General features: G+C 45.8%; 2 protein-coding genes across 6 annotated transcripts in view; one reads left to right on the top strand and one right to left on the bottom strand.

Annotated features, from left to right (window-relative positions):
* The window catches only part of LOC139760067 (uncharacterized), a 181,638-nt gene that overhangs the window by 139,463 nt on the left and 28,007 nt on the right, over positions 1-14,168 (top strand). For 3 of the 5 annotated variants that reach the window (XM_071682860.1, XM_071682858.1, XM_071682857.1), the window contains exon 1: positions 1,955-2,374. The exons of the other annotated variants lie outside the window; for them this stretch is intronic. The gene's annotated coding sequence lies outside the window, so the exon portion shown is untranslated. Of the gene's footprint in view, positions 1-1,954; positions 2,375-14,168 lie in introns of those variants that run through there. 5 annotated transcript variants of the gene reach the window in all.
* On the bottom strand, positions 534-1,804 carry LOC139760068 (protein extra-macrochaetae-like). Its single transcript, XM_071682862.1, has 2 exons — positions 1,211-1,804; positions 534-968 (listed from the first exon to the last, which is right to left on the bottom strand). The coding sequence occupies exon 1, from the start codon at positions 1,740-1,742 to the stop codon at positions 1,458-1,460; it is 285 nt and encodes a 94-aa protein (XP_071538963.1). The 5' UTR covers positions 1,743-1,804; the 3' UTR covers positions 534-968; positions 1,211-1,457.

Genomic DNA, 14,168 nt, shown 5'->3' with positions numbered 1-14,168 from the left:
GGGCAGTGCAAGGGTAATAAGTGTATTAACGTAGGGAGTGAATTAGCCAGCAGTGTGAAGAGTTATCATGTTCCTTAGACTTGAAGACTCAAGACAAAGATTCGGAAATGTTTGAGATTTTTGTTTAGTTGTGTATTTGGTAAATGAAACATAACATTCCTATTTTCCCACATATGGTTAATCCGGTCTTTGAATCTATTAGTCTTAGACAGTACTTTCAACTTGTTTTTACAGGGACTTTAAACCTTTTTAACATCAGTGTAACTTGTTAGTGAGCTTAAGATGGGTTAGCTTTACTGATTGTGGTGCGTCCAGATTTACCTGGTTTTGTTATTCAGCTTTAATTCATAAGATTTCAAAGCAATTCTCTAGCGTTGAATAGCATTTTCATGTACAATATCGTACAAAATGAACTCGACTCTGTCTACATCATCTGACAGACATATTTTCCGTATTACATCTCGGATTCAGCTTCATTAAAGAAAAATCAATGCATATTTGCTATTGAAGGAGATATTACACAAAACTAGAAATATCATTCATTTTTATTCACAAAAAGTGTGACAATTGATACAAAAATATATTTATTCTACACTACAACCATTTTGAGTCAGTCAAGTTCCTGTACGAATGTGGATCCTATAATCTTCAGGTAGAGGAGGAATGTAGCCAGCAGGCGCAACCCCCGAGCCTTCACCGGTACATTTCACCAGCCTTCGCCACCAGCACCCTCATCCTTCTTTGGTCCTCAGCTGTCCCCGCCGCCCTAGGCATGGCGAGCACGTGCCGTAGGCTACTACTCCCCGGCTGTCGCCTAGGGACGTCTATGGAGTAGTTGGTACATCGCCTGGTAAACTACTATATTCTGCAGACAGCAGAAAGAGACAGCAGGAGACCAGATGCGTTGTTGATACCAGACTGTAGCCCTCCGGAGGTCCAGGTCGCTCTTCTGAGCTCAAGTCTCAATACTGTGAAGGACAAGAGAGATACGTTAGAATATTATAGTTGCTGGTCATATATCATTTAATGGTGATGCGTCTACAATGACATAACTTCAAACATTCTACATAAAACTAAGCAAAATCATTAACAAATCTAACTTAAAAGTCAGCATTGGTTAGTTTCATAACATTAACCTCTGTGTACAGAACATATCCTTAACTATTCACTAGACGGTAGACTCGTTATACGTGTCAAGGCCAAGACTTACCGATAAGGGTGTGGCGAAGTGTGTCCTCGTGTCAGGTACAGCGGTGAGGTCAGCGGGAGGAGGCCAGGTCATGCTGGTGCCTCATGTGGTAGTGGGCGCAGGGAGGGAGTTCCATAATAACGTAGAGTTGTGGCAGCTAGTCACTCCGTCAGCAGGTTCTCACTGTCCAAGCGCCCCAGCTGACTGGACGCTTCTTCGTCGCCTCCGGCACTACCTTAGTCGGAGGCGACGATGTTCACGTCACTTTTCACGAACTTTCAACGCAGTCCATGTCCTCTTCGGAGGACGAGTCTTCGTCGCTGGTGCCCAGGACGTCCTCGAGATCGTAGATGTAGTCGATGACAGACTGAATCAGTTCAAGCTTAGTTACTGGACGATCCTTGGGACAGAGGGGAACCAGATGCTGCAGGCGTTCTAGGTACATCAGTACCTCAGCTCCCTCAGTCTTAGTTGGGGCCTTGTGAACCTTGCCTTCCATTACACCCATGACGGCCTGCACAGGCGACACACAGCGTTGAGCCCTCATCTTCATTCACTCGGCTTGGATGTAGCACTGGTACTTCAAGGCGTTCACCACAAAGGGAGTAAGTAAATTGTAGTGCAACCGACGATTCCGCGGATATATATATACATCTGAGGCTAAGCTCCTCCCCCGGAGCAGCGCAGCCACTCGGAAGCGTCCCAGCCGGGTGTGCGGTAGGGTGCTAAGTGGTGAATTTAAGCTGTGGAATAGATTTATCATACAGTACAATACACTGGGATATATGCAAGAACCATTATCAGGAATGAAAGTATCTAAAGATATCTCTCAAGAAACGTAATAGATTACCAAGAGATTAGATGGTATGATATCATCAGCTAGAAGGAACGTCAGACGACAACAGAGGCGGGGACCTGGGAATGCAGCTGGTGGTTGGGTGACGTCGGCGGTGTGCGTCAATACCGGTGGCCGTCCTGTCGCACATCTGGCCTCATCTGTCCACCTTGGCCAGGTTCCCACGGGCCTGTACAACTGACCTGACCCGACCTGTCTGCCCTCCCCTGCCCACCCGTGACTCCTGTTGTCCACACAACCCGACCCCCGCAGGACCTGCCCCACCCCTCTCAGCTTCCGCCTGGGTCAACATGAGACGCTAAGCCTCGCCTCGCCTCGCGCACGTAATGGTAAGTTATGCTTTAATCCTAAATTACGACATGCATCACCATGAAGACATTCTCATGACTGCTTGATTCTGTCATCATGCCATCATTATGGTGGGTCTATAATGTTTTAGAAAAGACATATTGTTTACATGAGCAAGACAAAGCCCACGCCCTCCTCCCCCACCACCCAGGCTGCCTCACCTTCCCGCCCACTGCTACCAGTTTTCTTCAGCCTCCCTGGCAGTAACGCTTCATCTTCCTGCGTACTATTGTCCATATGCTACACCCGCCCAACACATCCCTTATTTCTTGAGTATCTGCTAAACAGTCTCTCTCTCTCTCTCTCTCTCTCTCTCTCTCTCTCTCTCTCTCTCTCTCTCTCTCTCTCTCTCTCTCTCTCTCTCTCTCTCTCTCTCTCTCTCTCTCTCTCCTTAATTTGACCCATCCTTCAATTCGTGTACACTCCCCGCGTTTACCACTCAACCTCATTTCTCTTACACGCAAACGTTTCCCTTACATTCCCCATGCTTTCACCCTCCTTCTCCAGCCCTCATACATTTATCCTGCCCCCTCACACGCCTCATACACACGTGATCCTCCCAACACTCCATACCAAACATAGCAGTATACACCCTCTCCTGACAATGGACTTATTAAGGAGAAACCTGAAAGTTTACGTAGCAAAGGATCAACATACTCCGACCCAAAGTGGTCTTTCGAGGGAGATGTTACAACTCTTAGATGTTCCGGGAAAAAGTTAACACAATGGGTATTTAAGGAGTGCTCTTACGAACACACTCTTCCGGTGTTTCGAATGTTGTCGCATGAGTCTCGCTGATTTGTACGTTAACTTTTCTGTACCTGATTTTTTTTATTTTAGTATTACCTCCATTGTGTGATGTTACTTAAGTTAACTTCTGTGTGATCATCGTGATTCATATTGTTATTTGTTACCAAAGGGAACATGATAGTATCATCGAGTTATCTCTTGATGTAGTCACATGGAATGTCTCATACATCACAGAACTTAATTCAACTGTGATTTTTATCTTTAACTTCATCAGTGGACTCAAATGAATTTGCTGATTTCAGTTTTTATTTCCCTTTTAACAGAAGTAAGAGTTTTATCATAAACTTGTGTATATTGACATTTGATTCCTCCACGAAACAGTAATGCCAAAATGTACAACGTTCGTCCCTCCTTTATCCTTTATTACACGTTTCTCAAGAGGCTGAAGTACAAGCTTCAACTCATAACAATCCAGTAATGAACAGACGCTACGTGCACAGTCTTTCGAACTAACAGGTTTCTTGAGGCGGTATGGATGAATCCCACACACGTCGGAGCCGTGCCTGTCTCCGGGTAGGCCCACATAGGCCTAAACTCTCCCACGATACGACAGTACGGGTCCCACAGCCCCTTATCCCCCTACCCTCCCTCCTTTCCTCTCCCTCCCCTTACCCACCAGCACCACTAAAACAGGTGTCGAGTGGTCAGGCAGGAATGTCATTCATGGCGGCAGGACAGTCGGAACACCTGCGTGGGCGTCATTTGTTTAAGGGCGGCCACAGGTAATTATAGCGACAAAGGAAGCCCACATAACTCTCTCTCCCTCCCGCCCCGGTCCCCAAATGTTATCGCCAGTCGCCCGGGTTACCGTCAGACCTCGCTCCTGGTTCTCATGACTGATCTTAATGGCAATCAGCGGAATGTGACGAAAACGGTTCTGCGAACAAAATAACACAATCAAAGGTATTTTTCAGAGAGAGAGAGAGAGAGAGAGAGAGAGAGAGAGAGAGAGAGAGAGAGAGTACCTACGACGACATTTTGCCGTGATGGCAGGAGTAGCGCGAAGAGCTCGACGCTTTTTGGATGACGTTTCTGAGGACCGTCAAACCTCTACTCACTTGCGTGAGACAGAGAGGAAGATAATGAAACAGGAAGAAGGATTTTAGAAACAGTGAACCTCACCACATCCTCCCTATCGTTCATAGACACTTTGTCTAAGTGTGAACTGCTAGTAACATGTGTGGGTGTACCAGGATGTTGATATGAACACTCACAGAACATTTCTGAGGAAGCTCTGTTCAGCACATCCCAGGGGGTATTTCAAGGGGTCGTGATTATGAACAATCTCTGAGGTTGTTCCAGGGAGAATCACGTAGTGGTCGGTTCCTCTAGTGTGTGGATGTTGAAAGCATTGCGAACACAAACTGTGGGTTGTTCCAGGAGGTCGGGGAAAAATACAGTGTGAATTTTTAATGAAATTATGCGACATATCAAACTGCACCAAAGATACTCTGTCGGTGTTCCTAAGATAACTATCTGCAAACATCCATTGGTGTGATCTTGATGTGAATCGTGCTGGCACACCAGGGGGATTGTAGATGTTATCATGGCGTGATGTATAGTGTGGAAACGTAATGGCGAGACTAAAAAAGAGTTTGTGTTTGTGCTGGGTTATCCAGACTGAAGGTTGTAATTACTCTAAGACTCCTTTTATCTTAGTGCCGATTGGAACACCTGGCATCCTAATGTCGAGTAAGGCAGCTGCTGTCCTTATTATCGAGTGAGGCATCTGCTATTTCGGAGCCGAGTTTGCTATCCGAAGTGGTCGAATGAGGAGCATGCTGTCCCAAGGTCGTGTAAGAAACCTGCTATCCTAGTGTCGACGAGACGTCTGGCGGACCACAATCTTATTTCGTGTTTTTTTTTAAATAACAATGTTTGAGAATGTTCTGTACATGCAGTGAGAGAGAGAGAGAGAGAGAGAGAGAGAGAGAGAGAGAGAGAGAGAGAGAGAGAGAGAGTAGGACATGTTATTGCCAGAAGCATGGAGGAGGGGAACGTGGTTCCTCCGGCCGTCCAGGGTAATGACAGCGTCAATAATGGTACTGCCACAGCAGTACAGGCGTGGGAAGTGTCTACTGCTGGCTGGCTGACTGACAACCCCGGGAGATTCCCACACTTTCCGAGGGGTCCAGGACTGGTGCGGGGCCGGGGTAAGGAGGACTGGCGGTTGAGGGGGAGGTCTGGGGGTCCCCTGGGTGTAGCATGAGGCAGGATACTATGGGGTCTTCACGCAGGAGTAGAAGGACTGGCAGCGTAATTACCCAGTTCTTCGAGGCGACCTTGGATGGGTACTGGGAAAACCAGTAGGGGCTGAGAGCAGTAGTAGGGCGCGGGGAAAACCACGAGGGCTCTCAGAGGAGCAGTAGGATGCTGGGAAAGCCAACAGGACCCAGGGAAAGCCACGGTGGCCCAGCGAAAGCCAGGAAGGCGCTGGGAAAGCCAGCAGGACCCAGGGAAAGCCAGTAGGGCGCGAGGAAACCCAAGAGGATGCTGGGTAAGGAGAGAATGCTCTAGGGAAAGTGGAGATCTCACACTTTGCTTATGAGTATATCTGCTTATGTCTGAGGCTTGTGGACTGTTGTGAGCGTTACTTTACTTGTGAGAAGCAGTGAGCTTGTAAGTACCAAAGTCGCCATTTGTTAAGTTTCTGAGTAATGGTTAATCAGTGTGTGATGATTTTCAACAGAACATAGAAAGAAAAGTGACTGCTAACAAGTGGGTTCCGTAATGATCATTCCACAAGGGAGATAGACACTCAGAGAACTAAGCTGTTGGTTCTGTTGATAGTTGATAAGGTATACAGGGGGGGATATATGGTCTTATGAAACTGTCAAAGAATGGGTTTTACTCTATCCTGTTTGCACAACTGTATGGCAGGGTTATGAATGGATTATACTCTATACTATTTGCACAACTGTATGGCAGGGTTATAACGGTTTTGGTCGTTGTAGATCTACATGAATAGGAAATGGGTAAGCATGGGACCTGAACTTAGTATGCAGGGGACCAGGGATTTCCACTGGACTAGCGCTAGTTTAACCATCTGATGGTCTATGGCGACCAGCTTTACAGTACCACTAAATTCATTTATTGTATAATGTGTGTGTGTGTGTGTGTGTGTGTGTGTGTGTGTAGCCCGCAAGTTGGGGTCTACAATCCACCATAGATGCCAGCTTCCAGGTTCTGTAATCAACAGTAAACTCATAATTCCAGGTTGCAGAAAAATACTGATTATTTAAGCGTTTTCTTTTTGCATAAAATGACTATATGTATTCCAGGGGAATGTTTCTTGACCGAGTAGTGTGGGGTGAGTGGGGGCAGATGGTCAGCGGGCACCATCAGGAACGGTAATTACTGGAGTATTTCACAAGTGTTAATTATGTAAGTTGTGAAATCATTCACGGAAATTTGATTGGCCATTGATGAAGCATAATATACTTTAACCTTGACTAAACATAAGAAGCAGAAACTGATTCTATATCGTTGTTCATAGAAATAAATTCTGCGATTCTGCTATGGTTGTGTTAGTGGAAAGAACTATATGCCATGATGTAGAGATGTTCATGGTTTGAGAGATATTGTGTTACTGGATAGCAATATATCTTTTGATTATAAGCACACTGATTTTCACCCTGAGTTCCATTAAAGGAACAGAAGTGGAAAAAGTAGTTAAGAAAGTAGCGTTCAGTGAAGATGTATCACGAGGATGGAAGATTTCATGATTTTATAAAGCGCTTCTGTGTAGTTTGCCTTTCGTCTTGTGGCGGACGAACCCTGCCCAGTACTGAGTGAGTGTGGGTGATACAACACGCGTCTTGACTTTCCTTTCTCTCTTCCAGAGAGAAACGGCCTCTCAAGGTATCTGTACATAATCCACACAGACACACACACACACACACATATATATGTATATGGATGGGGTTGTACAGACAGATCTCTGTGGGCTTAAAACCCACAGGAAGCGTCGGCGGACCTCCCATCATTGCCTCCCTGCTATTGTTTACCATTGATCAATAGTCTCGGGGATAGTGCTGGGGGTCTGAAGCCCCTATTATCCCCCTCCCCACTCACACACGTCCCCCTGGCGGCTGGACATTCCCACGGGAGCGGTAGCCCGCACCAGCTGGCCTGCCACACGGGTATCGATCCCTCGGCCAACGGTTCCTTTCCTCCCCGCCGAGCCAGCGGTCCCTCCCTCTCATGTCTGTTCCCTCCCTGCGTGTCTCATGGTTTCACATGGGACACGCATGACCTCGCCAGAAGCAGATCTTAACCTGGGAAAATGAGTTCGGAGATTTTCTTTTTCTTTTATCGGAGTTTTGGTCATATTCTGTTTATAATATGTTTGGATTACGTCTTGTTTGTTGGTCAAGTCACAGTCTGTCGCAGTGTATTGGACCTGTACATTTCTTGTATGTCGGAAAATATCATCAGCATCTTAAGCACGGCCGTACCACCCAGAGGTATGATAGTCAAGCCATCATACCTCTGGGTCGTACCGCCGGCTGCAGAGTCGCACCGTCGTAGGTCCTTGTTTGTTATAGATAATGACTGTCTTTTCCACAGTAAAGGTCATGAGATCTGTACGTTTTTAACTGAGGCCAGAGAGAGATTGTAACCACCAGTTCCTCAAGGACCGGGACACAAAGGTTCCCAACACTCGTGCCGTCTGAGAGCAGCCACATGGAAAGCGCTTTGGTGGGTTTACGAGTTGGTCTCCCTGTCCCACATATCATGTTGCCTCCTTCAGGTCGAGTTTTTGATCAGTTTCATCAGTAGATTTCCCACACCACGTGCTGTGTGGTGAGGACAGGCAATCGACCTACTTGTACGTTGAGAGTTTAGCAAATATCGATGAGTATCAGTCAAGGTCCACAGGTTGGCTGAGGGCCTTATGGAATTGATGGGGTAGTCAGGGACATTCACACCCCTCCCCTCACTCGAATCCTTCCAAACTCCCTCTCCATTCATATCGTAGGATAACCGTCAAAGACCATCAGGTCAGGTCCTCTATTATCTTCCTCATGTACTTCCTTCCCCCCCCCCCCCAGCCAGGCATCCTTCCTCTCCCCCTCCCACCCAGGCATCCTGCCCTACTCGCCTCCCCACACATCCTTCCTGACCTCCCACCTGCCTCCTGCTCTGCCTTTCCTGTTATACCGGTGAATAAGTTAATCATCTCTCTCTCTCTCTCTCTCTCTCTCTCTCTCTCTCTCTCTCTCTCTCTCTCTCTCTCTCTCTCTCTCTCTCTCTCTCTCTCTCTCTCTCTCTCTCTTTCATTGCTACTCACTTGCTCTGTCTCTTCACAAAATTTCGTGGTAGGTGTACGTAGGTAAGTAGGTAAGTATGTAGGAAGGTAAGTAGGTAGGTTGCTATGTTCTCTCTCCTTTACATTAATTGTTATTTTGTCAAAAGTATCTTATCCAAGTCATCTTATTTACATAATTGTCCTCGTTCATTTAATTCTTTGTATTCATCTTATTTTCTCTTCTTCTTCTTTCCCTTTTCTAGTTCATCATCACCATCGCCAAGCATAATTTATCTCATGTTTCTCATAATTTTATCAAGCTTTCCTGTGTCTGTTTCTAAGGTTTTCAACTGAACTTCCTTTCTCAGACCAGAGTCTCAGTATCTGTTGCCCTGTTCGAAGTAGATCAGGTGGCCCTCCCCGCCCATACACTCCCTCAGGTTCGCCAACCTACTCACCAACATCAGTCCTCTCGTCGACACGTGAAGATGGTGCTAAATAGTTGCGAGTTTTTGGCTGGATCGATTTATATGTAAGGATGACAGGTTCGGCGGGAGGAAGTGCACGAGAAAGGTAGATAAAGAGGACCTGATGGTCTTTGACGAAGCAGAGGTGGAGCCATCGGCAGGACTGGTTAACAGGCCATCTTACCTGGTTCCTGGCAGACCAGCACCACACCAACCTGTCTTGCAAAATCATGTTGAGATGTTTCTCCCAGGCCAGCTGAGGGAAGATACATGCATTCCCGCCTCCTCAGTATGTTGACTCCCCAGGCCAGCCAGGGGAGGAAACCTACCTCCTCAAATCTATAGTTTATATCATGATTCATGATATTTGTAATTTATATTAAAACTCCAATTATCATTGTGCGACTATACATACAACGAGTGTGGATGTCTTATGTACAGATATCCTGAGAGTCTGTTTTATAGTTACGTCAAAGGAGGACGTTAACTTTTATTTCGTATAATCCTAAACTCATGAGGAGAGGAAGCCACTTTGAACTTCGCTGTGTTGTCTTGGTGATGGTAATGGTGTTGCTAGTTGTAGAATTATATGTGGTGGGTGTGGTGTATGTGGTAGGGTAATGGTATATGTAATAATGTGGTGGTGTATGTAGTAGGGTGGTGTTTGCGATATAGTGTACGTAGGGCGGTGATGGCTTAGGAAGCGAACCAAAATTTGCAGACTACATGAGGGACCGTGGGAGAGAGCTGACTGCCCTGTCGCCGTAAGTATTTGCCCCACCGCTCCCGACGCCTGATATCGACGTCTCCCACGCCTCCCCTGGGCACGACACGTGCCCCACACACGCTCACACCCACAGCCTAACAAACCAGGCTCCATCACTCATAATCTACCCTCATAAAACCACACGACGAGGCCCTTGTGTAACAGCTTCTCATACAGCGTAGAGAAGACCCGAGACCAGCACCCAGGCCCTGCACAGGACGTGAGCCACAACCGATGGTATTGACTCACTAGAAGCTCAGGTAACCATTTCCCCTAAAGCCTTGTTGGTTCCCGCTCGACGTTCGCATCCCTTGTAATCCCATCAAGCTGAAGTTGTTGACATTATGTACTAAGATACAGAGTATTAAGCCAGGACTGGGTGTTCGGACAGGTTTCCCACGATCATGCCATAATTTAATCTCGCACTTACTGCTTGAGCACGACCCTTGAGCATGACCCTTGAGACGGACAGTATACTAACTTTGGATGTGATTACCAAACCTTCAAGGGTCAGGTCAGTGGGTCGTACTGTCGTAGCAAGGGTCGTACCGTCGTAGTCAAGGGTCATACAGTCAAGTTCAATAAGTCATAAAATTAAGCGAATTCCTTGTAAGCTACTTGTCAGCAATGTAAACATGATTATGTAACTCTATACCTCGTATTCTTAACGCCAAATCTACGGATTTTTCCTGAGGATTAAATCGTAATTATTGGTTACATTGGAACTTCATAAACTATTCACGATGTTTGTACAATTTGCATGATATTTGAATAAATGTTTGCGCGTTTTTTAAGCACACCAACCTTCGTCTTCATCGCACACTATCCTTCTCTGCAACAGACACTGCGATTCAAAGGTAAGGTTGATAAATAAACACAAGATTAATGAATAGAAAAGTCAATATTTATTTCCTCGACGCTCGCCGCAGGTGGCCTGTGTACAAGGCGGATTCGGAGCGTTCCTCTGTGACGGCTGTTAGGTTGTTGTATTGTAGTTCGAAGTTTAAAGAGAAATAGCAATGAGATAAACATGCTGTTTAACATCAGATGTAGTGTTGTTAACAAAATTATTTCTTATCTCAGAGGTACAACCTATTTTGATTGATAGTAATGATTAGAATTGGTATTTGTAGTTGTAAGACTTGCAGAATTGAAACCCTCTAATGCTGCGCCTTTCGAACCTTAACGTATACACACATCGCTGTATCGTTGTAATGTGCGTTGTGCTAATTACTTTCATCCTCTCTAAATCATCATGGCTGGCCAGTATCGGGACAAGGCTTCTGCAATCCAGTGACAGTAATAATTCTAAGGTTGAGGACTATCAACATTTAGTCGCCTGATGTACTACAGGTTTCTTGAATCATTGTTTCCCTTTTTAAAAATGTCTTTGAACCATTGCAGTCCCTAGCAGCATGTGTCGGGTTATATAAAGATTCCAATCCTGCTACAAGATCACGCCATTCCTTCAGTGTTCATGATACTAAAGATATGATTCGTTTAGATCAAGTTGATAGATGATTGGATGGTTTATTGAACAAATTGAACTATCAAGTTTCCGCGTCATAGTAGATTTCCGAATACCCGTGGTAAACCCCCAGAAGCTTTCTTCATGTCGTCCTTTGATTCGTACGTTTAAGCTCCGTCTTTTAAGCTTTCTCATACTTTTTTTCACATTTTTGGATGTTGTCATTATTCACGTTTTCCATACTCAGTTTACTACAATCATCCACCACACGCACAGTAAAATTACTGTTTCAGGTGCTGGTAGAGTTCAGCCTCACCAGTAGAATGGAGTCACACCAGTAGTGTGGCTACACCGGTAGATATTAGTGTCACCAGCAGAGTGTAGATACACCAGTAGCGTGTCGGTACAGCCAGTGCGTGACGTCTGGCAGGTGTAACAATATTTACCGTGGTGTAACGCGTAACGCGTCCCACCTTCCTGACGCCGCTCTGGCGCGCAGGGCTACCACCATTGTCTGGGAAGTCGGTAGATTCCATTTTTTTATGTCCACGTAATGGCTACTTTTACAGGTACTCTGGCTACTTACAGTGGTGCTGGCGACAGGGATCACAATACCTGACGCTTGACGGGATCACGCAGCCGCTTCCTGGCTATTACCAGCGATTTAGCCGCTCCGTGGGCAACTCAGGGGTACACAAACCATAATCCCTGCTGACCAGGATCTCGTAGAATATGTCGCACCGTACTTTAGGTCTTTTGAACGGCAATTTTGTTTTTAAGGGAATTTGTTTTTTCTTCATTTTCTTTGTCATATTCAAAGGTTACTACAAAGCCAGAAAGAAGTGATGTGATTATTTTTGGCAGTCGAACGTGAGGTAGGAAGTGCCTTGTGCAGGTGACGTGTTTTGTCTGTGATGGCCAGAGGGGCGTGTGCTGTCTGGCGCCACAAGGACTGCCACCTGCAGGTGTTGTCGACAATCCTCCCCCCCCTCCCCCCCCCCACACACACGTGTCGGGTTACCTGCTGCCAAGAGCTCCTCTTGCTGTTACTGATGATGACCAGGTGGTGCTCTGGTGGTCGGTCAGCAGAGACCAGGAGCGTCTGATGGTCAAGTAGGAGTTGGTCATGGCAGGATGTTGAGGTGGTAGACCATGCTTTTTTTTTGGCAGATGATGACCAGGTGACATTGTAAATGTCGTTCAGGTGATTTTGTAATTGTTGACCAAATGAAGTTGTAATAGTCGACCAAGTGACGTTGTAATAGTCGACCAGGTGACGTATGTGGTGAGGAACAGTACTTTCCCAGCGTCCTACGGCTCTCAGCCCCTACTGGTTTCGCAGTACCCTACCAGATGACGTTTTAATAGTCGACCAGGTGACGTTGTAGTGATCGGCCATGTGCTGGTGACTGCTCTGCTTTTAATGAAAAGGTGCCATTGCGTTTACCCACGAATAGGTCACATCGATTGTGGAATATGGCTGTTACGTTAATATGTCTGGTGCTGTACCGTCATTCTCCAAGACCGTGTGGCAAGGGTACCCCACCGCATAATGTGCTGTGGTTGGTTCTCCGGTCCGCTTGTGTCTGTCGTAAGAGAAGAGGATCCTCGTCTAGAAATACTGATACCATCTTGGAATGCAGTAATCTTGATACCTTATGAAAGGCGTTCACATCGAAGATGATTTTATGATGCCTCATCGAACCTATAGTCTACATAGATTATACCTGGTAGTAGGTTTGATGTACATACAATGATATATTCATATCCTTGCCTCCTTGTGACATTCTGTTTTCAAACTTCTTTTGTTCCTTTGTTTCTGAAGTTAACCAGTGCTGGCATGATAGGTAGTATTCATTTTACCATTTCCTTTCCTTCGGGAGGACTAAACGTAAGAATCTTTATTTCCTGGTCAATCTTCTCTACTCCTTTATTGACTCAGTTCAACCAGGCCGTCAGTAGAGACATGAAGTGCCTCATCTAATGCGAAAGGTTCGAGCATATGGTGGTCAGCTTTAGTCTGATTCAATATGGCCGCCATTCCACACTGCTTAGTATCGCTGATGTAAACACAGGTAAGAATGAGCGCGTGGAAGCAATCAGTTTACACACCTGACGTTCCACTGGTGTGTACGTCTTGAAGAGCTAACAGTGATGGACGAGACCAGACCTGACACACTCAGATCGCCACACAGACGGATGCCCTTTTTGGTTGTAATTGGTGTATGTTGCGAATGACGATTTATTCGGTTAATTGTGAAGTAATATTATTCATATCTCCACGACGTTTCATGAGTAGATGTAGTCTTCTGTGTCATCTTTGTTCATGATGATGTTCTCTATACCAGCCCGTGGTAGTTGCCTGAGGTCTCACACTGGCTGTGTCGTCACAGCCTCACACTAACTCTGTCGTCATGCACTCTCACACTGGCTCTGTCGCCACACAACATCACACTGGCTCTGTCTCCACACAACCTCACACTGGCTTTGTCATCACACAACCTCACACTGGCTCTATCGTAACACAGCGAGGTAGAGCAGTTTAACCTTCAGACACTATGTTTCTCGTCATGAATTGAGAACAAGCTATGTTTTGTTACGACCTGAGGACAGGGTGCAACTCGAAGTGTTTCCTTGTTCCACGAGACCAAAACAAAATATATTTTCTTTCGCTGCATTTTATTGCTACAGTTGCAAGTTGAAATTTACTTACTTGGTTTAAGTGAGAGAGTATGTGGGGAGGACTTAGAAACATTTTACGGCGGACAAGTTAGTCTAGTTAGTACTGCGGTGCGCCTTCGCTTTCGCCACGATCCGCGGTAAGCACAGCTACTTCTTTATAATGTAACGTATTTTAGACGTTAAGTTTGTGACCCACTGTTAGAGAGAAAGTGAGACAGTAATCAAAGGTGTCAGGTTGAGGTCGTATTCATGTGAAGTTACGTATTCATTTGCGTATTTGTGTTCTGAGATATATGCATATTTACATCAGTAAGATAAAACACGACAGCAG

This window comes from Panulirus ornatus, chromosome 35 (assembly GCF_036320965.1).
Source record: "Panulirus ornatus isolate Po-2019 chromosome 35, ASM3632096v1, whole genome shotgun sequence".
NCBI classification, from domain to species: domain Eukaryota; kingdom Metazoa; phylum Arthropoda; class Malacostraca; order Decapoda; family Palinuridae; genus Panulirus; species Panulirus ornatus.
This window is presented reverse-complemented; position numbering and strand designations above follow the sequence as displayed.

What these genes read in the sequence shown, in the direction of transcription:
- LOC139760068 (XM_071682862.1), bottom strand. Translation starts at nt 1,742, where the DNA reads ATGAAGATGAGGGCTCAACGCTGTGTGTCGCCTGTGCAGGCCGTCATG.